The 26427-nt window shown below is 42.7% G+C and overlaps 3 protein-coding genes across 3 annotated transcripts; 1 reads left to right on the forward strand and 2 right to left on the reverse strand.

The window, feature by feature from the left end:
* Window positions 1-282: 282 nt before the first annotated feature.
* LOC114446083 (max-binding protein MNT) lies at window positions 283-11806 on the forward strand. Its single transcript, XM_075353429.1, is given in 8 exon segments — window positions 283-338; window positions 340-409; window positions 411-552; window positions 3363-3954; window positions 4044-4085; window positions 4206-4317; window positions 8270-8462; window positions 8575-11806. Coding segments are annotated over 8 exon segments (2025 nt in total). The 3' UTR covers window positions 9393-11806.
* Window positions 11807-12206: 400 nt separating this feature from the next.
* On the reverse strand, window positions 12207-15949 carry LOC114445784 (septin-5-like). Its single transcript, XM_028420994.1, has 13 exons — window positions 15904-15949; window positions 15587-15609; window positions 14611-14976; window positions 14394-14490; window positions 14227-14313; window positions 14000-14123; window positions 13776-13910; window positions 13582-13699; window positions 13385-13486; window positions 13202-13298; window positions 12944-13106; window positions 12382-12484; window positions 12207-12278 (listed from the first exon to the last, which is right to left on the reverse strand). Exons 1-13 carry the CDS (start codon window positions 15947-15949, stop codon window positions 12207-12209), a joined length of 1533 nt encoding a protein of 510 aa, XP_028276795.1.
* A 2308-nt stretch (window positions 15950-18257) lies between these two features.
* Window positions 18258-25318, reverse strand: LOC114446679 (LIM domain kinase 1-like). Its single transcript, XM_028422392.1, has 15 exons — window positions 25048-25318; window positions 23005-23143; window positions 22273-22382; window positions 21953-22123; window positions 21755-21860; window positions 21412-21683; window positions 21144-21333; window positions 20964-21050; window positions 20742-20873; window positions 20592-20651; window positions 20444-20509; window positions 20136-20322; window positions 19860-19915; window positions 19565-19722; window positions 18258-19369 (listed from the first exon to the last, which is right to left on the reverse strand). Exons 1-15 carry the CDS (start codon window positions 25089-25091, stop codon window positions 18808-18810), a joined length of 2340 nt encoding a protein of 779 aa, XP_028278193.1. The 5' UTR covers window positions 25092-25318; the 3' UTR covers window positions 18258-18807.
* Window positions 25319-26427: the final 1109 nt, after the last annotated feature.

The following is a 26427-nucleotide window of genomic DNA, read 5'->3' on the forward strand; positions in this document are numbered from 1 at the left end:
AAATATTGGAATTTGCTGAAAAATGCTAAAGGTCATATTGTTCCAGCAGCGTTTTTAATTGAGGTTTCGACCGTTTTATATTAATTTTGTGAGTTGTGAAAGGCTGAGACTGGCAGCGCGGCGAATCAGGGAGTGATGCGGTCGCCAGGTTTTGTGAGAGGTCGTAGTAACAGGGCGGGGCAGAAATCCGGGAGGGGCGGGCCTTAACGAGAACACGACTCGCCTTGTTGTGTGTATTCCCGTGCTCGCATCGCCATCTTGTTGCAATCCTATTTTTTACGTATGCGAGGATCTACTTTCCGTTTGGCCGGATTAAAAATTGCCAGAACACTTTCAGGAGAAACGCGAGGGGACGAAAGGCTGTGCGGGTGTGAACCGTGCACACGGCACTTACTACCGGGACACTACCTTCTCCCCTCGGTCTTTTTCCTCCTTTCGTCCCGAGCCACCGGGTCGCCTGCCGTGAGGGTTTACGCGCAATGAGCATCGATACACTTTTGGAGGCGGCCAGATATCTGGAATGGCAAGCCCAGCAACAACAGATCACACGTGGTAAGTAGAGCAGCAGGCCGGGACACCGTGCTGAACGCACATGACACCGAATAACCACATGAACAAAATCCTGATCTGCACTTTAAAGGAACCGATCTTTGGGCTGTGCTTGCATTTTTAACCGACCCGCCTATGAGGAACGGAAGCGATTGTAGGTTTGGTTTATCGCGCTGGGTTCCTGCCTGGGAGAGAGAGAGAGAGAGAGAGAGAAAACAGTTACTGCAAACTATCACTGGACCCACAGTGTGAAGTTAATGCACATGCTGTCTTCCTTTAATGCGGAAACGGCTAAAGTTGTTTATCTGAACTACTTTGCGCGCTCTCGTGTGTGAGAGTGTCACAGTTTCAACACTCAAGTGACTCACCGTACGCGCGCGCATGTGTGTGCGTGTGTGTCAGACAGAGCAGAGGAGTTCCTGTCAGGAACCGAAGTCCATTTATTTCTCCTATAAAACTGATGAAGCAGCTAAAACTGCATGTGCACTTTATATATACACCATATGCACTTAAATACTGAAACCTGTTCAAAGAAATATTTATAATGGGTGCTGAAAATGATCATTTGTGCAGAGTTTCGCTGATATTGGTTACAAAAGAGCTGCTCTTAATCGATTTGGCCCAGTTTTTTTTGTTTGTCGAGCACCGGCAGGGCGGTGGCGAGCAGTGGCTGCTCTTTACATAATACCCTGACATTGCTCAGCTATCTTATGACACACACTGGGGCGGGCCCTCACGCGCTCTCCCCTTCCCATTTGTATATCCGCGCGGGATCTTTACAAACACGTTTTCCACCTCTGCTTTGATTTTGTAGTTTTTTTTTTAAACGATATGTCTTCTACGACATAATGATCAGCGGCTTGGTAAAAAGGGGGAGACAGGGGGTCTGCTTTTTGTGTGTTATCCCCCTTTGATGACGTGTCAGACAAACCAACCCCCACCCTCCCCCCCTTATACTTTACCCTACCGTGTGTTAGGATCCGCCCACAGCGACCACGTGCACATCAACCCCCCTCAATTCCCTAGATACACACCTTCGTGCACACACACACACACACACACACACACTCTCTCTCTCTCCCCCCTCGTCCCCGCCCTTCTCATTCAGCCTACTGACAGTGGTGGGTCAGAGGCAGAGACAGAAAGGGGGGGTAAGTAGGGCAACACCCCGCCACTCACCCATCCCAGCCCAGCCTCTCTCAATGCAGAAGTTATGTAATTTACGTTTGCGTGCGCTTGGCAATCTGGAGCATGGTGTGTTTGTGTGTGTGTCGGGATTGTACTACAAGCGTTACATGCACCATTTGGGTCGTACCGGATGTTATTACTTTTATTTATCTATTGCTTTTTTTGACAATTTGTTGAATTTTTATGGGCATATGCACCAAAACAATAGCAACATTTGAAACAAGATTATTGTTAAATTTCTCTATAATAAAGAAAGTATTCACTACACACGTCTCCTGTTTCGGTTTTGTTGGAATTAAAGTGCAAAACCTTTAAAATACTCGGTCCTTATATGTGTTGCAAAGAATCCTCAAACTAGAGAATCTCAAACCACAGGAAACGTTTTGTTCCTTAGAAAAATCTGCAAAGCAGTTGAGCAAGTTTTGAAATGGTTTCAGTTTTAGTACTTCATCCAATCCTTTTATCAACCAATTGTTCCACTTCTTTATGCTGTGGTTCAGGGTCTGTTTCAGGCTTTCCTGACTCAGAATTGTTCTGCTTGAAGATTTGAATTGCTGCTTTCACTTCTTATCCCTGGCCTTGAGGGAGGCACCAAAATGTCTTTATTCAAGACAGCCCCTGATAAGATTTTATCCAGACCAGACTCACTTAAAGCCTCATGCAACAAATCCAGCTGAACTGAATGATCAAAGAAAATACACATCCAACACGCTGTAAAAAAATGAATAATAATACCATTAATACTGTTATGAACACTGATAGGAACTTCATTAAGGGTTTGCTGTCTCATGTAGAGAACAAATGAATGTGTTACTTAACACACAGTCAGGCATCTTGGCATGCGGAGTTTCTATTTTGCTGGAGATGGCTGGGCTGTGTGTTGGTGTCGTGCAGGTTTGAGGAATCCCTGGGATCTTCTGTTTCTAATGTTGCTGTTTCCATGGTGACTGGGGGCTTTCCACATTACTTTGAGTGAGGCTGCAACAGTGTGCAGTGACTACTCACTCATATCCTTAAGTGTGTTTATGTGTGCATGTTAATGTGACTGCATACTGATTGGCTTTTATATTTGTTCTTTTGGGTTTTGTTTGCAGTACAACAGTGCTTCTTTTATATGTTGTCATGGCGCCAAATTCTCGTTGACCCTGCCCCGTGGCTTCTTGACAACAGTCCTCTGCTGTTGGTCAGACGCCCTGACGTAGAGCAGGGCTAAGAGCATGCTCAGTGCTGGAATGGTCCACTCAAAGGGCAGACTGAGGGGTGTTCAGTCCCATCAGGAAACAGGCGCAGACACAATTTCTGTGATTATTTCTCCCTCCCCACTGTCTGACTCCCAGATGACATCATTCGTTTAGTGTGTTTTTGTGTGCACAAACTGTGGAGATGTTCACTCTATAATCAATGTGACATTCACACAGCAACAAAGGAGCTCAGATTAGGAAAACTCTGTTCATAAAAATTCCCAAAAAAATGATTTGCAAAATAGGTCTCAAGCATTCTGTTCGTTCAATATTGGTGTGCATTCAGTGTTGTCACATAATGGGCTGAACAGAGGGGACACAGTGTACAATTAATCCTGTTTTCTCTCTATGGTGTTTACCATTGTTTTACTTTACTGCTTACAGAGGAAGAGCAGCGCAAAGAGAAGGAGCTCATCAACAGAGAGGTTGAGGCCAGACATGTGGAACTCGTGACCTCACCACCTCAGCCAGTCAAACCCAACCATATCACTTGGAGTGAAGATGTTCACTGTCAACAGCTGCATCACCCACCTGCCCCTCCGCCCCCCTCTCTCCCACCGTCCCAAGTCCCCATTGCTGTCATCCCGATGGTTCCTGTTGTCACCGCAACACCCTCGGTCCCACCTCTACCACTTACGACGCCAATTGCTGCAGCGGCGACACCTCTTAACAGTACTCAACCAGCCAAGAATGCTTCCTCTCCATCACAACAGCAGCAGCAGCAACAGCCGGCACCTCGTCAGCTGTTGTGTGCCTCCCAGGTGAAGGTAGACACAAATCAGCCAGTGGTTGGTGTAAAGCCTAACCACTCACAGCCTCAGGTTCAGATCCAGTACCCGACCACCATCAGCACTAATGGCCCTGGTTCTCAACAAGCACTGGTTCCTCATCAAGCTCCACCCACATCTCAGCTGCGGCCTAATGGAGTGACGATGGAGGACATGAGGGGGATGGAAGGAAAGAGGAGACCCGGAGGGTTAGTTTGCATGTGTTTTCTGTGTGTTATAAAGCTGATGGAAGACTGAGCTTGTGGTTTATTTGATGATGTATTTTTTTTGTTTCCAGGGCAGGGACAAGAGAGGTGCACAATAAACTGGAGAAGAACAGGTTAGTCTTTATTACGTTTTTAAGCATGAAAAAAGAGTCTGGAGGTCTCTTTAAATAACATCTTGCTTAACCTCTTAGTCCAAGTGAATATTCACAAGCATGACGCGTCTGACTTTTCAGGCGAGCGCACCTCAAAGAGTGTTTTGAGACACTGAAGAAGAATGTTCCTAATGTTGATGAGAAGAAAACGTCCAACCTCAGTGTGCTTCGCAGTGCTTTGCGTTACATACAGGTATGAAAGGTTTTATTTCCCTTATTCAGCTTTTCCCCAGCAATCTATAATGTAGCTCTCTGCTCCACTATATTGTGGATGCAACGCGCTCCCTGTTATTTCCTGGTTAGCATTTTCACCTCTCCTGGTTTTAAATTGATTGGTTGAGCTCTGGTAATGGTGCAGGCTTTCGTCCAGTGTAACCGATACACAGTGCCTGTGTTGTTAACCATTTTGTGTTGGTTGGTCTCTTGTGACGATGATATGTCATTTGTAAAGTAATGAGTCAGCCTAGAAAGTTGTGAATAAACACTGTTCTCTGACTCTATACAACTATACAATGCAATGACACTACGTTCGAGAAGCTATAATAAATTGTTTGTTTAAACTGGTAGAAATATTGGTTACCTCTGGCCTGTAGTTATTTTGTGCCTGAAGCATTAAATGAAGAAAGGAGTGGCTGTCACAACAAGAGCTTAAAACAATGAAAAGATGCAAGAGCATTGTAGTTTTTCAGTCTGCAACAGTAGATGAGGGAGAATTTCTCCACTTTAGAAGTAATGAATTGAAGCCTTGGGTTGCTGTCAATGCAGTAGTGGATTTTTTTGAAGCTTCACAACTTCACAAGTTCAGTGGAAGGAGCTATAATTAGGCCATAAGACAATATTAATGGTGATTAATAAGTGGTTTGCATGCGTTTGTAGTCTTTGATCATATTAAGGAAATTGTATTTACATGTTTTTTTCTATTAGCATAAAGCATGCAAGGGTGACTTTATGTCTCTGCTCCACAGCCTTGATCATCTGTAGAAAGGAGGGTAAAGTGTTTACATACCATAGTATCCTGGTTTTTGTCACAGTACCCCACTCAGGGTACGGTATCCAGGTTTTTTTAAAACTGGGATAAAATGAAAACCTTTACATGTGCAACAGATATTTTAAAAACATAATTATAACCAAGAGACCACGGTGCATATAAACCCGTCTGCCCATCTTTTTTCCTTCCTTTTTTTCCTCGGCACCTCTCCTCATGTAAACCTGTAAACCTCCATCTCCCTCCCTCTTCCTGAGCCATGTGAGATCTGAGCACATGGCTAGCGCAAGCCCGATGACGTCACTGTAACTCAACCCTGTCCGATCCGCTCTGCACCTTTTGCAGGGAGTGAGACGGAGGCATAAAGCTAAGGGAAGCATTCACCCATTCGATGCAGATTTGCAACAGATTTATCAGCATTTTGTCCGTCTCAACCTAATTTTCCTCTTTGTCTTGTCCTGTGTCACCCCACTGTCGCTTGCCTTTAGAACACTAGGTAACCATGGCAACAGGCGGCAGGTGGCCAGGGCACTGTAGTTCCTCTGTGGCTGTCTGCATGGAAGTGTGTGTGTATGTGTGTGTGTGTGTGTGAGAGAGAGAGAAGGAAGAGTATAGTAAGACTAAACCAATCAAATTCTGCTTATATTAGAAATGTACTCAGTGGCTGTGGATGCTGGAACATCTGTAGGAGCTCTGAGAACCTCGTCCATTTTTTTATCAGAAATTCCTGCGGCGTTTTCTTTTTGTCAGCGCTCTCCTCATATCGGATGCACATATATACGTACATATGTGATTAAGCTAAAGACACCTGTCAGGGCAAATGTCATCACACTTGATAATAATCACCTTTTTTATTAGAGAAGACATGTTGAAAGAGGAAGGATAAAGAAACCATAGATGAAGCGGAGGAGGAGGGGGGGAACGGGGGAAGGGTGTTGAGGGAGTGCTGGATGAGGGAGTGGGTGGAGGAGAAGCAGTGTGGGATGAAATCGTAGAGCAGGAAAAGAGGGGGGTTGGGTATGTACCAAAGCACCTGACTGGCGAGCATCCACACATCACTCCCTATATGTAATTGCCCCTATGCTCCACCCAATTAGGTGGCTCCTTATGTTTTTTTTTTTTTAAACCAACTGCTCAAGCAGCCAAATCCTCACAGATGAGGTTGCCAAGGAAACGGCTATGGGTGGCAGCTGTTTCCTTGGCGATTTACTGCAAGAATAATGGAGTCTGGGTTTATGAGGCAGAACCTTGAAATGATAGCCATTGATGTTGTGCTTGTGTGGGCAGCTTGATCCAGGTAGCCTTAAATGAATATTGGTTAGTCACTGTGACTATATGTGTATCAGTAGTGTTGTGTTTAGTCTTGAAGTCTTGTAAATGTATTCAATGAGTGTGCGCTGCATGTGGAGCCACACAGAAGGGAGGGTGTTGGATGAGACATGTTGAGCTGTTAGGTGATCTCCACAAGGCCTGCATCACTAGCAGTGATGCAAAGAGGGCTGAGAATTTGGACAGAAGTGGTGAGGAGAGTGGGCTCGCGTGTGAGGCCATCACGTGCCTGCAGAGTAAACAGCTTTGCTCACTGAAGTGAGTGTCCTGTAGTACAATCATGTGGCCTGTATGTCTTCTCTCTTGTATTTCCAGCCTTATTTTCTCTTTTTGTTGCACTTGAATGTCTGGAAACCGTTTTCTGCAAAGCATTTATTTGTGTTGACTAAACTGGAGCTCTAGTTTTCAGTGAGGAAGTGACTTGACATATGACTAAGGTTGATTTTTATTTCATGTTGTAATCCCTTTTTCCCCTTCTTTTCCCAACTCACCCTCATGGGCCCTCCTGTTTTTCTCCTGTACCTCCACTCTCCTTCCTCCCTATCCGTCATTCCTCCCCAGTAATCTGTGTTAATGTCTTTAGCCTGTCGTACTGTTTGGTGTACATGAGTCAGCTGACCCACACAGAAATTGGGTCACAGAGACTGTGTGGTGGGACTGGAAAAACTGCTCCTCTGTTCTAAACCTTCTTAAGTGTTCTTTTCTTTTTGTTTTTCTAATTTAATCGGCACACATATTTAGTTTGTGCTGTAGACATTATTTAGACACGATTAAAAAAAATGCTACTGACCTGTTGATAATACACAGCAAGACTCTCCCACCTAAAAACAAAGACATCCTGGAAATAGGAGGAGCTTAACTAGATGTGGACATTTGAATTTACATGCATGTCTTCCTGCTGTGTATGAATCTGGGGTAGTATTAAAAACAAATAGGAAAGCTGGTCTTTTTTGTGTTGAAATACCAGCTGTCTGGACTTTGCATACTTAAAGCAGATATCAGCTTCATAGCATCTACCATACATGAGGCACTTTCTGCTGATGCCATTACCAAAACAGGGAAGTGTCCTTTTTTGTTGTGTTCCTTTGCCGTTAGGTGTCAATAAAGGCTCTTCCTCTGTGTCACATAAAATATGTCCACTCTTTTAGCAAATAAATAATAATCATCTGCTTATCTCCCTGGAAACAAATAATGTTGAGTTTTTTAATTACACAGCATCCTTGATTAAAGTTAGCAAGGATAGGCGTCTTTGTTAAAAAGGAAACCTAGCAAGTGTTAGAATCATTGGAAACACTGCTCTGCAATCAACACAAAGAATGTGTGCGATCATGTGACCCGTTGCAAAACAATGGCTTTTTTGTGTATTTTCCAATGCAACCACATCACATTTATCTTCAATTGTTGTATAAGATTGCTTCTGTGAACAATCGAAAAAGTCTAGTAATACACATACAACTCTGGCATTATCTAGTACTGTTGTATTCTTTGCATTACACTCCTGTAAAGCAGTCTTCTCAGCACAGCTTGCTCTGTATGTAGTCAAAACAATGAGAACAGCCTAGAATGTATTTCTGACACTAGAGCAAGGAAAACCTCAATAATCTGGCTACATTTTACACTGGAAATGATCTGGAATCATTAACACGGTACACTGACTGTTTCCTTTTGTATTTAAAGCAGTATCTGAGCTATTTGTGACACAACTGTGCATCAGATCATCTGTGGCTGAGGTGTAATATATATACACCATTTTCATTCATTTAAATAAATATGCCTGTGCGAAACTGTATTTTTTATGTGTACTCTGCTTTTTTGTGTCTCCCCTTGAAAGACATTAAAGCGTAAGGAGAAGGAGTATGAGCATGAGATGGAGCGCTTGGCGAGAGAAAAGATTGCTACACAGCAGCGGCTTGCTGAGCTAAAGAATGAGCTCAGCCAGTGTATGGATGTCATGGAGATCGACAGAGTCCTCCGTCAGACCATCCAGCCAGAGGACGACCAGGCCTCTACATCCACCGCCTCAGGTAAAAAAAACAATAGTATTTACACAAGCATTAAACTGAGTGTAGACACGCAACACTATTGCTTATTTATTGAATTATATCAGTGACTAAATGTTTCCTCTCTGATCTGCAGAAGGAGAAGACAATTATGAGCAGGACATAGACGAGGAGGTTCCTGCTCCGCCTGCTCCCACGCCTCTCCCCAAACCAGCACCTCCCATCTTACAAGCTCAGCCGCTCCTCACTCCTCACCTGTCAATCCAGCACGCCACTCTCCCTCTCTCTGGAGTCCTCACCACCTCTTCCCCATCTGGTCCTCCTCCCCCTCAAGCTATCGCCCCTGCTCCAGCCCCAGGTCCGCCACCATCATCTCATCCCATTCAGCCCCCAGCTGTGCAGGTCCAGCCCACTGTCATAGCTCACGCAGCTGTCTCCCACCCTTCAGTAATCCAGGCTGTTAATCATGCCCTTCCAACCAACCACAAACACCTAACACACATTGCCCCCTCACCTGGCCCCGCTGCCAATAACCCTCAACCAATTACAGCAGCTCCAGGTGCCCCTGCCACTGCCACACACCAGCAAATAACCGCCCAGCCCATCGGACACATCACCGTCCACCCGGTGGCTCACCTGGGCGCTCCCCTGACATCCCACCTCCCAACTCTCTATCCCCAGGGCGTGTCTGTCTCCCAGCCCACCATGGTGGGCCACATCACTCATACCATCACCCACCATACCCTGCCGCACGTCCAGGCTAATCCTCAAGCTAACACTAACGGACCCCAGGTGAACAGCGCCACTGTGGTGAGCCAGGGGAGCCCATCACTAGGAAAACCCACAGCAGTGCTGGCCCCCCACCCCCAGCTAGTTGGACAGGCTGCTGTCCTTAACCCTGTGACCATGGTTACAGTCCCAACCTTTCCTGTCAGTACACTCAAACTGGCCTGAAAAAGCAAAAAAAAAAGATGGGATGGACTCATGGATAGAAGATGGGAGAAGCTGAACATTTATACTCCTCTCAATAATCAAGAGCAGAGAATCTCTGGCAGACACTTACAGAAAAAGCATCAACTTTTTTGGACATTTTGTGAATATCCTCTGAGATATTTTGGTCGCAGCTCTGTTAGTTTGTGAACAATAACATTAAAGTAGAGTCAGTGGGTAAGGCCATTGTTTGTAAGAACAAGACTGTGACATTTGTCTGCTGCAAAGACAGGAACTCGGTTTGACCTTTTCTTCCTTCCTTCCTTCCTTCTTTCCTTCCTTCCTTCTCCCCTTCCTTTACAACCAGAAGCACTAACATAATAAGCTGTTCACACTCAGGCATCAAGGACTTACCTTAACTAGTCATTCAACTATTGAGGGGAAATCGCATGAGAGAGTGAGTGAGAGGGTTGTCTTTGGGCTGTTACCGTAGTGATACAGTATGTGCCCATTTTTTCATGAGCAGTAATGTCACTGATGTGCTTGAGAGCAGAAGGAGAGAAGGCTGTGTCTCAGACATAACACTTGATAGGTGAAGCCAATTCGATGATAATGCAGTAATCATTTTGGATTCACTTAAAAAGACAGAAGTAAAGAAACACGTCTGCTTTGGTTCCAGTCCAAACATGTCAAAACAGTCAAGTTGAGCGGAACATACAGTGGAGTCTGTTATTGCTGGCCTTATGGAGAAGCCATCTCATGAACCTGCAGCAAGCTTGAGCTGAGTTGTTACTAATATTTATGCCAGCTTTGATGTGGTAACCTGTTCCTTTATCTGTGGTTGTTTCAAAGACTCTGCTGTCAGATTGAAGACCTATAGAAATGATGTCACGGTGAGAAATCAGTGCTACAGTTCAGAGGTAATTTCACTGAATCAGTTCCAATCACTGAGCGCTCAGGAAACCTGCCCGAATCATTCCAAAACTCCAACAGAGGTCCTGATATTGGCTGTTTGGATTCATTGTACTGAATAAGCATCTACACAGACAATTATTGCAACTTGCTCTCAAACCGTCAATGACTGTTTTTCTGCTGTCACTCATTGTGAGAGATGTGAGCTCCCTCAACACACTATGTGGGGAAAATACAGGCGTTCTTCCTCTTCTCAATCTAAACCAACAGCTCCCTCTGCTGCCTCACCCCCGACCTCATACCGATGTTACTCGCACACAACATTTGGGGCACAACACACACTCCTGCAAAGCTTTTATAACATCTGGACCAACGATGAGATTAAGACTGGTCAAGAAAGTTTGGATTTATGCACAAAAAATGTTAAAAAGACTGGAAAATTATTAAAGCGGCTCCAGGTCAGAAAATATTTTTTTTTCAAAGAGGAATATGTGTTGCGACACCCACTTCTGTTTGTCTTCATGTTGTGTATGTTTATGTGAACAAGACTCACAGCCTTCTTGCCAGCCTACACAGTACATGTCGCACCAGACTCTCCCATCAGTGTATGTAGTCAGTGTGAATCTGCTCCTTGCCTCTTCTGCTGTCTCTGTATGTTATGTCTGTACACGTGACTGTATCCAATATGTTTTATATTCTGTACTATAGTTAATCCTATCGTACCTGTAGCATGGCTCTGTTTTTTTTGGTTATCCAGTTTGCCCTGTGCATGATGAAGTGTGTGTGTATGTGCGTGTGTGTGTGTGTGCTAGCAGGTTATTTTTCTACACAGAGGTGATTTATGGTATGAGCCTGTTCGGGTGCTATCGTGTGTGCCTATTTACTCAGTTTTCCTGAACACTGTGACAACTCTGGCGAAACACGTACACATTGAGCGAATGAAAGAGACAAAGATTTATTGTCATCGCTTTCTTTTGTTTTTTCCTTTTTGTGAGTTGAGCTGAGACAGAGTGGGAAAAAGTAAAAAGAAACAAAAGCTGTTGCTCTTTCCTTGACAGCATAATAACGTCTAATGAATTTGAGTTTTGTAATATTTGTACGTATGTATGAAAGTTTTGTAAATTTGTGATTGTTCGCACGTTTTGGCATATGAGTGTATGTATCTTTGAAATTTTCAAATGCTCGTTTCTTTTTTTGGTTTCTGTTTTGCATGTAGATTGCCGTTTTAGTTTCTTTCGTTTAAAGGTTTTGTTTTCATGTTTATTTCTGGGACCATGTACAATACTGTATAACGTGGGCAGAATCTTGGACCTCATGCTACATTGATATTATATATGAATATAAAAACATGTTTTCCCTATGGAGAAAGTTTTAAGTTATATATCGCCTGTACACTTTGGGCTGCCTTTTAGATCTAACTGTCCACTGTTTAAGATAACAATGATGGTGATAAATAAAACATATTAATGATGAAGAAATATGCTGATGAAATAATAAAAAATTCTTAATAAATCTTATTACATTTACAACATATCTTGCCCCTGTGTTAATGTCTGTGAGTAAAGCTATAAACCAGATTTTTTTTTAAAGTTTATTTATCCTTAAAAAACATACAAAATCAGGAGTCAAGTCACAAAGCATGAAAAAGTTAAATACCTACAACAACCACTAGATGGCAGTGTTACATCACCAATGTTTCTAATAAAGAAGTCCTCCTGAAACGACAATAAATCACTTGTAATTAAAGTAATAGCTTTGGAAGAGGGTGACTCTGTCTTTGGTTGAATATAATAATATTCACATTTTTTTTTTTTGCTAAGTCATGACTCCAGCCATTCTAACTGCAAACAGACCTAGTTTCCTTGATCGTCAGGCCCTCCTCCCTGTGTTCCTCTTCCTCTTGTCTGACAGTGAATTAAGAGAGAATCAGTAGCCGCCTGTTTGACTGTGTTGCATCTGCTCCTGAATCCTCTCCAGCACCTCCTGCATCCTCCTCAACTACAAAAAGAGACATAAATCATAGAGTGACTCTCTGTGAGTGAGTGAGTGAGTGAGTGAGTGAGTGAGTGAGTGAGTGAGTGAGTGAGTGAGTGAAACATACCTCTTCATCTTTCTCAAAGATGAGTCTCTCCTTTTCAGTGTCAACGATGGCCAGAGGTAAAGGGAATTCTGACTCACTTCCCTCTCGATGTCTCTCTAACAAACTAAAGCCAACATACATGCAGGTGAGTCTCAGTCATCACATGTAATACATGTTCTGCATGAAGTTTAAGCATACTTCAGTTTCTTTTAAGTAAGGCTGCATGAGGCACCTCTTCATACTGGTGGCTGGTTAGAGAAGGAGTACTGACAAAAAAGTGGACGGCTGTGGAAGAGTAGGCTGCCAATCTCACAAAAAGGTCAACCTACAGACGGCCATCTTGACAGAGACGTGCAGCTGCCACATTGTTCTCTAAATGCCACCAGACTCCATTAACAAAAACAGACATTCTTATCTCAAATAATCTGGATGTCCCCGACCTTCAACTTGTTCTAAGAATAATACATAATAAAACAATAACAATAACACTGATTATCACCTCACACAGCCCCTCTTAGAAGAAACTGAGATCGGCTTTTACCATACAGAATTCTGACCAATCACCAATCAGTGTGCTTCCCACCTGCGTTTCCTGTCCTGCACCACCATGCGCGTCATGTTCTGGATGCACTGGGCTCTGTAGTTTTCATAGTGCGTCTCCCGCGTCACGTCCTTCAGGTCCTGCATGTGCGTCCTCACCAGCATGTTCCTCAGCAGCAAGAAGTCAGAGTGAGCTGGGTTCTCCACTGGTAACATCAAAAAGCAACAGCAATGAGTAACATTTTTATCACATTCAAATGTGCCGGACTAAGTTTAAATATCTCCACATCCACTGTCATACCTTCTACAACACCCCAGGGATAGATTCGTCCTCTGAACTTGCGACCTTTACTCTCCACTTGAACATTACTCCCGATTACTGCAAATGGGATGCTGTCCTATAGACGGAAGTCAAAACAATAAACTGTCAGTGAATGAAATGCCATGATCCATCAATGACAGGATAACCAATCGGCTGGACAACCTTAAGTATCTGCTCCTGCATCTTAAAGTCTTCGTCTTCATCTGAGTCACACTCAGGAAACTGGTAAACATTGATCCCAAACTGCCTGATCTCCTCCCTGATCTGAGGAACAAAAACATAAAAGAAACAGTAAAGTCTGATGTGGAAAGAACTAAACTACAACAAGACAATGTTAAATCTGAAACATGGAGACACACCTTCATCTTCTTTCTGCACACCTCTGCTTGTGTCAGGCTGTCAGCTTTGGCCAAAACAGGAATTATGTTCACTTTTTCATGCAAGGCCTTCATAAACTCCACATCCAGAGGCCGAAGACTGATGAGAGGAAACACAAACATTTAAAAACAGGCCAAAAGGGTTCAATGTGAAGAAGTAAAGCACGCCAGCATACCCATGGCCATATGGAGAGATGAAGTAGAGACAACAGTGGACTCTGTTGTCCTGGATGTTCCTTCTGTTCAACCCACTCTCGTCTCTGAAGTACTGTTCAAACTGCTGGTCGATGTAGTCTTCTATTTGCTTCCAGCTAATGCAAACACACGTCATATCAGTGAGCCAGACTGTAACTTTCAAATATTTAATGTAACAACAGCAGGCACATATTGATGACCTCACCTTTCTGTGTTGTCGACGCCATCTCCAAACCCTGGTGTGTCTATGATGGTGAGCCTCAGTTTGATTCCTTTCTCCTCAATGCCAATGGTGTGTTTGATGATGTCCACTGTTGGACTGATCCGTTCTGCACACACACACACAAAGGAGTTCTAGCAGAAGCATCAGGTTGTGCAGCAGAAAGATATGAGCTAATGTTTTATTATTTGCAACATAAAAACGGATCTCACCTTCTGCATTGGGAACTTTTCTGTCTTTGTAGAGATCCGTGAGGAACAAGCTGTTGATCAATGTGGACTTACCAAGGCCGGACTCCCCTACGGAGTAGAATGTTATCATCAGAAACTGCTTATGATGATGTGAATCCTGCCACTAAGTGTTCCCACTAAAGACTCACCTGCCACCATCAGTGTAAATGTGAAGCCTTTTTTCACAGTCTTTCTATGAACCTGGTTTGGCAATGTGGCAAAACCTACGTACTCCTTGTCCTGATCCTGGAGGAAACACTTACATATTAATGCAAATGCTGCTTCTAACAGGAGTATATTTTAAGGTTTTATTCAGTTCCCCATAGATGCAGTCCAAATGTAACCTGGAACTTGGAAGAAACCTACCTCTGGAGAGTCATAGGGGTCAAAGCGTCCCCAGGGGCTGCGTGGACGTGACGATGGGCTGAGTGGAGAGTCCAGAGACCCCTGAGAGACAAGCTGCCTCCTGAGCACCATAGGCTGAAAGTCTGCGTCCAGCGCTATGTGATTCAGTCTGGGAGGGAGTGTCGGCGAGCCTCCGGGGTGGCATCCGAAGGCACGGGATGGAGGGGGAGTTCCAGGAAGGCTGTGGAGCCTGCTGTAGGTCGCCGCCCCAGTTAAGTCTGCCTCACGGTGGCCTGGTGATGAGCACTGTTGAGCGACAGGAGGCAGATCCCTCATGGCGTAAGGAAAGTTCATGTCCTCTTGGTGCTTTATGGACAAACTGGCCAACTAGGACAGAAGACAGAAAGGTGATCTTTCATTTTTCTTTTATCTGTTCGTTAACCAATCATTTGGATAGATTTGGATTTGGACATGGATAGTATCATGAGCATGTCCTCTGCTGCTGTGTTTGACTACACCCTTTCTCCACTGATTAGATCTGACCTGTCATCCCATTATACCATTACACAGGCCTTCACCCATCTGTCCAGGCAGAACACAGAGACAGAGGCAGCCCGGTGCAGGACGTCAGGTAAACACTGGGTGTACTCACTAAAATATACTCATTTATGTAAAACATTTCACCCCACACTCAACCATGTGTTCTTCATGAGCAGCCTCCACTAACATGTTGTGTTGACCCCGTCTAAAGACAGCACAACAGCACGGCCCACGCTCCTGCTGGCCTGATCAGGGTTCATCTGGCGTCTCTCTACCTGTCAGCTCTCATTACCCACAAACCTTTGCAGCAGGCTTAACCCAGCTTCTAATGCTCTGACTGTGTGGGGTGGAGGACTTAACTCTTAAGCACACACACACACACACACACACACACACACACACACAGGTTCTAACAAACACTATATCTAACAATTACTATTCTATACACTTGTCATACCTCCTTTTCTGATAAAGTTGCAGCTTGTTTTCAACAGAAAGGGGGAAATTAGTGAATTATAAAGTTACTATATCCTCCTAAAAACAATAACATTAAACTGAGCTATGCTAGTGAAAAAACTAAATAAACAAGTGTGTATCGTACAGTTAAGATAGAAATGGAGTAAATAACATGTACAGCAGCATACGTAAACACAACTCCGTGCAGGAATATATCTGTGCTGAATAATAATTATATAGTATATAATAATATAGTAATATTAAATAACATACACTGATGCAGCCTGGCTGTATAGAACTGTAATTTAACAGACCTACCTTTTCTATTGCTGCGAAATCTGACCGGAGAGGACATGTGCTCCATGTTGCTGCTGCCGGTTTACAACCTGACTGCAGCTCAGGGGGACGGCGGGTCAGCGCGTCCAGGCCAAGCGGCAGACACCCGGGCTGAAAAAAAAAAGAGGCCAATGCGGAAGTGATTTAAGCTGCAGTACAGCTCTCTGCCGACAGGGGCTGGCTCCACAAAGCAACTGACTTCCATTCAAAAAACGACATTTTCATTCATGAACTACTCGGTAAAATAAAATCTCATTCACTACATAATTGTTGTGTTATCTGTGATCTGGCGCTCCATCTGATATTAAGTGATAAAGATCGATTAATGAGGGGTGGGGTCGGCGCATATACTTCATTCTGCCTCAGAATGACTTCATTTCATTCTTGTCTGTGATATTTCACAGATTATAATCCAACCAGCCCATCTGTACCTGTTAACACATCTTTAAAGGGTCAATACACCACATAAAGGATTGTTTTCCCATCTGCCAAAAAGTGATTAAGGCCTCTACAGAGTGCCTGAGTGAGAGTCAAAATTGTGGAAAATGATAGGACAGCACTTCATTTCCCAGAGTACTGTGCTGTATCCAAGCCTTCAAAACGTTGTCCAAACATTTAGGCCATTTTGTTTGGAGTACACTCTAGTGAAATGAGCTTATTGAGGGCCAGAGCTGGTTTGTACTTTTGATTTTTGTAATTGCAGCAAAATGACAACACACATAACAGGACACCTGTGCTCATTCAGTTTGGTGAGCTAATTCCCACAACACATGGAAACCACCGAGAAATCTGCAACTACTGCACTGCCCGGTCTGAATGCGGCCTCAAATTCCAAACAGCACCTCGAGGTAAATCTCCAGATTTGTAATCTTTCTTCTATTTTGATGACCAGGGCATGTATTTTCATTGGGAACTCTGAATCAATCGGTAATACATTACACTTTACTCACCACTTCAAGCATATACTGTATTACCTTATACCCTGCTCTCTTTGAAATACAAAGACCATCTAATCACACTATTTCTCATTTGCTTGTGCAAGTCCAAATCCTGAATCTTGACATATCACGTGAAAGCAAAGTAGCCTTGAAGGCAGAGGTCTGGGCACAGCACTATAGAGAAGCAGAGAATCCAACAATCTCTGCAGTACAGATGTAATTGTAGTAAAAAATATAAACTTCAATTCCAATTCAATTCAACAACCTGTAGGGTGAAGTCAATTTAAATTTTAATTCACTGAATTGAATTAAATTCAGAATTTTGCACAATTTTCATCGCAGAATTTCATAACAGAAACCTGTTATTTGCATATCCTGGCAGACACTAAAGTAAACAGTAGACGGTATAAAAGATGCAGAATTTCAATGAGCCACTAGAGGGAGCCAAATAATTTCAAATTTGACAGACGTTCATCAGCTAATGATAACGTTCCTAATCACTTTATCTGCAAACTATTTTCTAATAAACAAAATAAAAACAACCCAAATGATTTATGCTATGATATATAGTTTTTGTAGTTTTTATTTTTTAGATGAATTTTTTTATTTATATAAAACAGCATCAGTTTGGTCAACTTTGTTTTCAATAGAAGAAGAAGAAGAAGAGCAGCGCGAGCTCGGTGGAAACAGCGGACAGGTGTATGCAAGGTGGGGAAGGAGGACTTCACTGAGGAGGAAGAGGAGGAAGAGGATTTATTGGTAACCCAGCTCGGTTTTGAGTCTTCAGCCAGTAGGCCTATATCCGGTAAAACCTCACAAAATACAGCGGTGTAAAAACAGTGAGTTTTGTCATGATGCTAGCTAAAAGTTGTAAATCCATATATCCATGTATCCATGACAGAAGTTGTGTTTTTAACCACATATCATGGTTAAAAAGCCAGCATTTCCTACACAGTGAGCACACAAATCGTCTCTCTAGCTGTGGATGCAGTTTAAGGTAACTCAATTTTAGTTTTTATATTGATATTTGTGATTATGTGGAACCATAGCCTCTTTAGCTAGTTAAGTGTCAATGTGTCATAATTTAACTTAATCAATTTTGTACAACAAATGAAAAAATAATCTTCTAGCATTTTGGTTTGAACATAAAATAGTAAATAAGACACATACTAGACAACAGTTTTATTCTTTCTTTATGTGTTTCTTTTACGAATTTATGAATTTACAGTTAGCTGAGTGGCTTTAGCCACATTAGCTGCACCTATTAGAATTGACTAGTGAACATCTCTGTTGATTTTTAGAACAATTGAGTGTTTTTACCAACCTGAGAGTTTTTCAAGCTGGTTAATGAAGCACAGAATTGGTTGAAGTTGAATACGTTTTCACAAACAAGCTTAATAAGAGTATATCTCTTTATTGTTCTATCTACACTTTAGTAAGACATTCTGATAAATAATGTAATGTAGCTTTAAGTATAAAGTGACATGTGTTTCACAGCTTATGGACAAAGTTGAACCTTCAGCCCAGTTGATAAATTGGCTAGTTGTTATATATGGCAGTAAGTAAAGACATATTGTAAGACAGAATTGCCAAAGCTGTGTTTGAGGTCATTCATAAACAGTGTTGCCCTGTCCAGGAGAGGGCACTGACACATTACTTAAACGATAATACACTTAACAATGCAAATGTATTAAATTAAAACAACTAAATCCAGTATCAGTTGGGCTCTAGGTGCAAACTTATTAATACTGGTTCAGAGAGCAACGTGATGCAATTGTTATTAAGCTACACACAAAACATTGCTGCTTGTCATGCAAAATATCCCATATAAATCTTCTCTCTGAAGTTTTTTTTCATGCGTAGTCTCCAGCAGACTCTTCCACTTGTCTTCCAGTTGGTTAAAAAGGCACACATGTCTTTGTAAATCCTGTCCTGTCCGATTAAGCAGTCAAAGGAAAGAGCTGTCCTCTGTAGAACTGTCCCACATTGCACTGCCTGACCTTCTGGGCCTGTTTGACAGACCTAGCGGGTTTTTGACCTTTAGCGGCTGTGAGGGCTCTTCCTGGGCATTTGGTTGTTTAGTTACGCCATTGTGCTCCCAGGTTTCAGAGCCTGTTTTACACAAGTCTGTGCTTGTAGACCTGGAACATGGCTGGTTCATGTCTTGTGGCTCAGTCTCCCCCTGAAGAACATTGTGTGTGTGTTGCTCCCCATTTGAATGAATCTCAGCTGTGATGTTTTTCTGCTGGTTCGATGTAATGTGATTAGGCTCTACGTAATTATTTGCATCCATGTCTGAACATTGTTTCGGGCTGGGACTCTGTCTCAGTGAACTCTGGGTTTTTTCGTTAGAACTAAGACTGTTTTCCTGGTCCAGAGGGTGATTTTGGTAGCTGTTATTCTGCCAGAAGGCTTTACAGAGTTGCTCTAGCTCAGAGAGCACAGGCAGACCGATGTCCAAGTGCATCAGCAGGTTCTCCAGCCATTCCTCCAGCTTTGAAAATGACGGACTGAAAGGCAAATAAGTGATAAGTGATGAGATATAGTGTGAGGCATTACATGTTCTCTGTTAACTAAAGTTAAAATGGTTTGAATCGTTTATGTTTTAAATCAACATATGCACTTCGTCACAGTCTAAATTGCCACATAGCCTCCATTTCCTTGACATAAAGTTACAGTTAAGCTGTGGTGGTTTTGTGCAATACCGTTTGTCAGCATCCATGTCACAGCAGAGGACAGCCACCGGCAGGAAGGCAGAAGGGCACTGTGAAGGGTGGCAGTGCTGCAGGAAGCCAGCCACATTTAGTCCAAAGTTATTTGTCCGGGGAAGGTAGTCAGGATCGGCACTCACTCTGCCGATGATCTTAAAGGACACAGAGATTGATACTTGGCTGTAAAACGTTTATATATTTTTTTAAATTGGATAAATAATTACTTTATTTTTATTCTTGAACCATGTCATTTTAATTTTTTAAAATCAATCTGTCTGGATGTTCTTACCTCACATATCATGATACCAAATGAAAAGATGTCCACACGTTCATCATAGATTTTCCCTGAGAGATGTACAGAGAATATCGAAAAATGTGAATCTTATATTTATTTTTTACTGATGTAAATGCAGAAGTCCAATGTTTATTGTGTCTCCTTCAATTTCAAATGACCAAATTTAAGTCAGGCTACAAAACAAAAATGTTACTATTAAGCTGACAATGTCAACCTTTAGGTCCCCCCTGGGGACTAAAAGGATTTTTGAATTTGAATGTGTGCACTCACCGTGAATCATCTCAGGGGCCATCCAGTAGGGGTTTCCCACCACAGTGTAGCGCTTTCTTCGGTCAGGCCTGCGGAGCTCTGACAGCGTCCCCCTCACCGGCCTTTCCAGAGAACATGTTCTGCTTTGATTCCTCTCCTCCATCACAAGTCTGGCCAGTCCAAAATCTGCCACCACAACAGACTGATTCTATCCCAAACAGAGAGAGATAAAGAAGTGTGTTAATGTGTTAGTGTGTTTAATGAAGGAGCTGTGCGCTTGCTTTTGTTTCAGACTTTATTTGATGGATGTGGTTGGTACGCTTGCTTACCTCTCTGACAAGGCAGTTGTGTGAATTTAAATCTCGGTGGATGACATTCATTGAGTGTAAATATGCCTGTAAATGAGAGATTGCATTACAATGGAAGAGATTGTACATTATTAATCTTTTCATTTCTGTGTTGGACAGAAATACTCACCATCCCAGCTGCTATATCTTTGGCATATCCAGTTCTTATTTTCCAGGGGAAATCCTTATCCTACAAGAACCATATTGTGGCATTCATATTGAGTATGTGTACTCATCGACAAATGTGGAGAAATTAAACTGTAAACTGACTTTAACTCACCATTTTTGTGATAGTCTCGTGTAGGGTTCCTCCCTTGATGTATTCAGAGACAAAATGTATTCGTTTGTCTTTGTAAAACAGCCCAATGAACTTCAGCACATTGGGATGGTCTAAACAGCGCATCACCTTCACCTGTAACAGTTAAGAAGAAAGTTAGGTTAAATAAGCACTTGCTAATGCATCATCAAATACCTGCCCTCTTCTGCTTTGTTTACCACTTACCTCCTTTAAGAATGTCTTCTGTGTCTCTTCGTCAAAACTTATTAGCTCTTTCATCACCATCACCTCCCCTGTTTCTTGATGTGTAACCTGCAGAGCGACAAGTTGATCAGATGTTTTGACAGTCTCCCATTACAGTGAGGGAAAAACAATTAATTGGGGAAATGAATTGCTGTAGGCTACCTTAACAGCCTGACCAAAGCAGCCTTTTCCAAGCACTTCCCCATGGATGAGGTCTGAAGGTCTGAATATGCGGTGGGTCCTATCTCCAGGGTCGACACGAAGAGACTCTGAGCGAACCATGTCTCTCCTCTGAGATGAAAGTGACAGCGCTCCGTGGGACTGAGGACATTTATCTATACTACAGCTGCGCCTAAGAAAGACAACAACTCTTAAACAGACTAAAGGAGAAGATTAAGAGATCCAGGCAACTTTGACAGTCGGCACTTACATTATATTTCTGGATCGCTTTCCTGTGGTGTCTTGGTGCTGAGTAGGAGAGAGCCTCAACATAAGTTGTTCATCCGTCTCCTCCTGTGGACTCGGCTCTTCCTCTAGGCTAGGGAGTTTCCTGGATGAAGCAAGTTTGTCACACACACAGGGTTCTGGACAGCTGACATTATCCGTTGGATTGTTTAAGTTAGGAACATCATGACGAGGCTGCGGGTTGTGTTCAATAGTCAGCTGCAGTGGTCTGCTGGTGTCCTGGATTATGCGGTTTATCTAGAGGAAAGAAAACTGACCTTGACTGTGATTCTTTTCATAACCAACTTGCTGAATGGTTTGAAGCCTACCTCGTCTGGAGAAATATTACGAACTGGGATGCCATTGACCTCTAGTACTCGATCGCCACCATGGACTGAGGACAGCAGGTCAGAAGTGAGGACAGCTGAATCTAACCTGTTACAAAATTACAGACTGAAGGTTTAAGACTGAATATAAGGAATAGGTGGAGGTTAGTGCTGGTTCAATACAGAATTCTATAAACTCACTCTGTCACAGTGACAACAGGGTCTTTGTCTTGGCTGACATCTGTGGCTACAGTCAGGCCACATCGGCCTACGTGAGGAGGGAGAGACAATAGAGCCACCATATGGGGCCTTTTGGTGTGTGAAGAAGTTGACCTCACAGAGGATACAAGACCTTGACAGAAACTGTGGCCACTGCAGAGACAAATCCCGTCACAAATGTCATTTTGAAACTCAAAGTGACTCAAAGAAATTTCACAAAAGTGTCTAAATATAAGGCTGTAAAACAGCTTTAATAATATTATAAATAATTTTTAATATACTCTCCTTTGCATCCTACTCACCAGTAAAGTTTGGTGCGTTCGATAAGCGTGTAGGTGTCTCCGTCTCCGATGACCATCTCACAGCTCATGCAAGTGAAGCATTCTGGATGGTACTTTTGCTCTCCAGCAACCTGTTTATGCAGAGAGGTTGTGTGGAAAAAGCCAAGCAAATAAATTGTTGTTAATGTTATTTTTGCAAGAGGACGTTTGGCTTAGTTAGCTTGTGGAGCTTTGTAATATAGCATGTGTTTCTCGCTTCTGGATGAAGGATGTTTTTCAGAGGATATCCTCCAGTTTGAGACTCAAAAGGCGGGGGAAAGGAAGCTTTCATATCGGGGGGAACTACTAGTTGTAGTAGTTGCATTCACCTTGTGGTATTTGATTGTTAATTGGTTAATAGTACAAATGTACATTTGGATGTCTGAACAGTTGTCAGTTTAAACAACAAGCTGCTCTGAATGATCAATAAAGTGAGTATTTTAAACTAGTTCACTAACAATCAATCTGTTTGTTAGGGGTTAAAAATAGAAAGAGAAAGAACAGACTTCGGCTGAGGACTGTTTGTTCAAGTGAACTGTTCTGTTGTGACTAATTCTAACAAAATGTTAGCCAAAATCAGTGCAGAGGGGAAAACTGATCAGGAAGTGAGGCTTTCCTCAGTCCTGACCCCTGCATACAGCAAAGTTTGTGTCCTGCACATTACTATGCTGTACTTTGCATAAATTCATTTGTGCTATTTGTTGCTCATGATACCATTATGAGTCCTGTTGAGATGGTCTCCTTGCAGCCATGGCAGTGTTCTCCATAACGGGACCAGTAGTGCTTTTTACAGTACAGCTGTCCCTCTCTTTCATAGTACCAGGGAGACAGGATGCAGCCACACTCAGAGCACCTGGCAAAAAAGAGAGGTTCTTGTTTAAACAATGATGAACAAGAGAAATGCAGATTTAAATTAGGCCATAGGATGGTGCATGCATCACAGGCATGTGGCATTTAAAGTGAAGTAACATGAGCCTCATTGGTGATGGAACACATGAGCCTTGTGAAGAAAGTCGACCCGCTAGATTGTGACACACAGGCTCGCACTTCCAGGTCAGTTGGACGTTGAATTGTTGTCGTCAGTTTTTTGTTTTAACACATAGTATACTATTTCACTGATACCCTACTCCTTTTTTCCTCCTGTGTTGAATAAGATGCTTTTAGTGGAGACTAAGTGCAGACATTGAGCTGCTGCTGTTTCTTCAACACATGCCTGGAGGAAATACAGTTACTGTAGGGATGGTGTGAAGCAATGCATTATAGATGTCAGATTGCTGATGTCACTGTGTCAGAGAGCACACACTGCCAGCAGCCAAATGAAATTCTTCTTACAAAAGGACTAGTCATGTAGGTTTACTGGGCAGTCACATGTCTTCACAAAAAACACTAACTTAATGTGGCCTCCGCATTGGCACACCGACACAGAATTGCACAAGAGAACTAAACGATGTGCAGACATGATGAAAACTGCTACTTAAAAACACCCAAAGACCATTCCAGCATTTTAGTTTCAGTCCTTTAAATCCTCTAAACCTATAGTGACATCCTGTCTGAAACAGAATAATATCTAATGTACAATAAAAGCCCAGCTTCCTTATCTCTCTAGTGCTACAACCGGAGTGGGAGGTGACTTCCTGGACTGTGTACTGGTCCATGTTTCCTCTCTCCCCACCTCAACTGCAAATGTCATGCTGTTTTTTTTTAACAATAAAAAGGTAAATAGGAGGAAAAGACTTCCTTCGTCGTCTTTGAGGTTGCTCAAGGATAACATTTTACTCAGACATATTTGTTTCTCCTAAAACCTTTGTAATTATAACCATGATCCCACTCTTGTACCACTTTACGTTGTAAATGTTGGTACTGATCAGTCACTACTGCTGTGGTTTTGTAAATTGTCAGACTTTAGTGTCTCTGCTGTGACAATTCACCCACTACTGAAATGGCTGTGTTGCTGCTGGTAATGCAAAACCTAGAAAAATGCAAAATGTGAGTATTTTTTTACAGCCTTTACTGATCCATTAGACCTGCCTCTCATTTAGTGTTGAGGAAATAATGAAGTAATGAAACGATGAGACTTCTGCAGGTTTATTTTTGACCTCCTGTCTTTGTTATTGTGCTGCTGGCAATGGATGTGGAAGCGTCCCATCTGTGATTGTGTTTTAGACATCTGGTCTTGAGAAAGCCCTGGATTCAGCCCAGACACTATATCCAAAGAATTTATCCTCACTCCCCTTGTGTTTGCTCACATTTCGCCGTCACGTTTCTGTTCATTTGTCCAGTCTTTATCCATTCTTACACCTCTGTTTTCTTGTCACTAATAGTGCAGCAGTTCCTCCCTGTTCTGTTTGTGTTGTCCTGCTGGACTTCCTTTTAAAAACATTTGTTGATGGGAAATATTTGCTTTGATGTTATTGCATTGTCCTGTCCTGACTGTTTCAGAGATGTTACCCCAGCCATATTTTACTTCTTGTATAAATGTTAAATCAGACAGGATACGACTAAATGTAGGTTGTGTCGCAATTACCTTAGATAACCAGCCGAGCTTGCTGTTGTTGCAGTTTCATAAAGTACTCACACATTTACAATCTCAGTGGATGTGAAAGTGGGGGTTTTGGGCGTATTTGCCATGAAGGACCGTTTGAGGAAGTTGTGCATGCAGATGAGAAGCTACAATTTGCTTGTATTCTTTTTCCTTTCTCTCACTCTCACTAACACATCCATATCTCACTCATTATTAATGTCCATGGTGGTTCTTACCGTCCCTTCATTCCTCTCCGAAACCTCTGGTCCCGTCGTGACATCCTGCCCTGACAGTTGACTGATCACACAATCCACCCTAAAAGAAAGGAGTTCGCTGCATGTGTTCATAAGCAGAGCAGACTATCTGCTGTAACCGGTAGCAGGCGTTGTCGTTTAGTCCTTTACTCTGCTTCTCTCTCATTTGTTCAAAGGCTTCCTGTGGTCATGAGTTCCCCTATCTATTGTGCCGAGTAGCAGTGTGAAGGAAAAAAAGTCTGACCCACTGACACAAGCTGGCCAGCTTCCCCCTGCTGGGGGCTGAGAAACAGACCTATCCCAGTATAGACTTTTGCTCCGCCCTCCCCCTCTTGTTACTTCTAGTATGTAGACCTTGACAAGATATAGTTACACATGTCTGCAGAGTCCACCAAGAGCAAGAGGGCTAAATGTGAATCCAGATGGGTGTGGAGGAGGTGTGAGAGTGCTAGTGAGTGTGTGTTTTGAAATTCTGATGGGAAATGTTTTCATCAGCACAGGCTTAATCTCTTTATGAATGCCCCAATTACCACAATGTCCAACAGTAAAGCTCTCTATTCATCACACAAACAAAGGGGAGAATTCTGGTAAAGCTCAACAACAAAACCATTAGTACTGCTAGGTATGAGGTTTAGACCATTGGATTAAGCATGTTAGTGTAACTGACACCACAGTAATAAACATTGTTAGGACATGTTTTTTTTTTCTATAGTCCAGTCCATTTATAGCTTCATGCACATCACAGCAGAGGTGTTATGCATGATGTTAGGTTTTAGATAATCTAATCTCATTCTGTCACTGTCACATGTCTTTTGATGACAAATGACAGGACTTGTTGATCCAATTATTGATTTCAGTTAGTAGTCTGCTGTATTCTGTTGGTGGTCAAAACTGCCAGTGTACATTAAATATTGAGTGAGGTTTGATCCACCTATTGCTGGGCGACCAAAGAGCACATGTCTGTGGCTGCATTTGAAATAGGGCAGCCTTGTTGTGATGTGATGAATCTTCATTGATTGCACTGTTCAAGTAGTGGGGCTGTGTAACAGTCCTCATGTTAAATTATGTTAAGTCCTCTCCCTTAGGTAGGTATCCGGTTTTGCTGTCATAAATCATTTGGACCTTGTGACAGAAGACACTGTTCTGTGGCCAAGATCCCACATTCACCTGACTCAAGATACTCAGTAGCTTCATCGTCCTTATAGGCTGTTCCTGACTGACAGGATTTTTTAATACATTGCCACTACTAGTCTTACTAGTTAGTCAGCAGAGTAGCAGAGTTTAAGCGACCCCTAGCCCAGTTTTACAAAAAAAAGTGTGAAATAGCTATGTATGTTTAACCCCTGTTCTCCCTTGTCTGGA

This window comes from Parambassis ranga, chromosome 14 (assembly GCF_900634625.1).
Source record: "Parambassis ranga chromosome 14, fParRan2.1, whole genome shotgun sequence".
Taxonomy (NCBI): domain Eukaryota; kingdom Metazoa; phylum Chordata; class Actinopteri; family Ambassidae; genus Parambassis; species Parambassis ranga.

Coding starts and splice junctions, on each gene's coding strand:
- LOC114446679 (XM_028422392.1), bottom strand. CDS start 25,091: ATGTCACGACGGGACCAGAGGTTTCGGAGAGGAATGAAGGGACG. Junction 22,383..23,004: donor TCTCAACAGGACTCATAATG/GTATCATGAGCA, acceptor CTGCATAAACAG/GTTGCTGGAGAGCAAAAGTA. Junction 20,510..20,591: donor AAGATATAGCAGCTGGGATG/GTGAGTATTTCT, acceptor TCTCATTTACAG/GCATATTTACACTCAATGAA.
- LOC114445784 (XM_028420994.1), bottom strand. CDS start 15,949: ATGGAGCACATGTCCTCTCCGGTCAGATTTCGCAGCAATAGAAAAG. Junction 13,911..13,999: donor GGCGTCGACAACACAGAAAG/GTGAGGTCATCA, acceptor TGTTTGCATTAG/CTGGAAGCAAATAGAAGACT. Junction 12,279..12,381: donor TCTTTGAGAAAGATGAAGAG/GTATGTTTCACT, acceptor CTCTTTTTGTAG/TTGAGGAGGATGCAGGAGGT.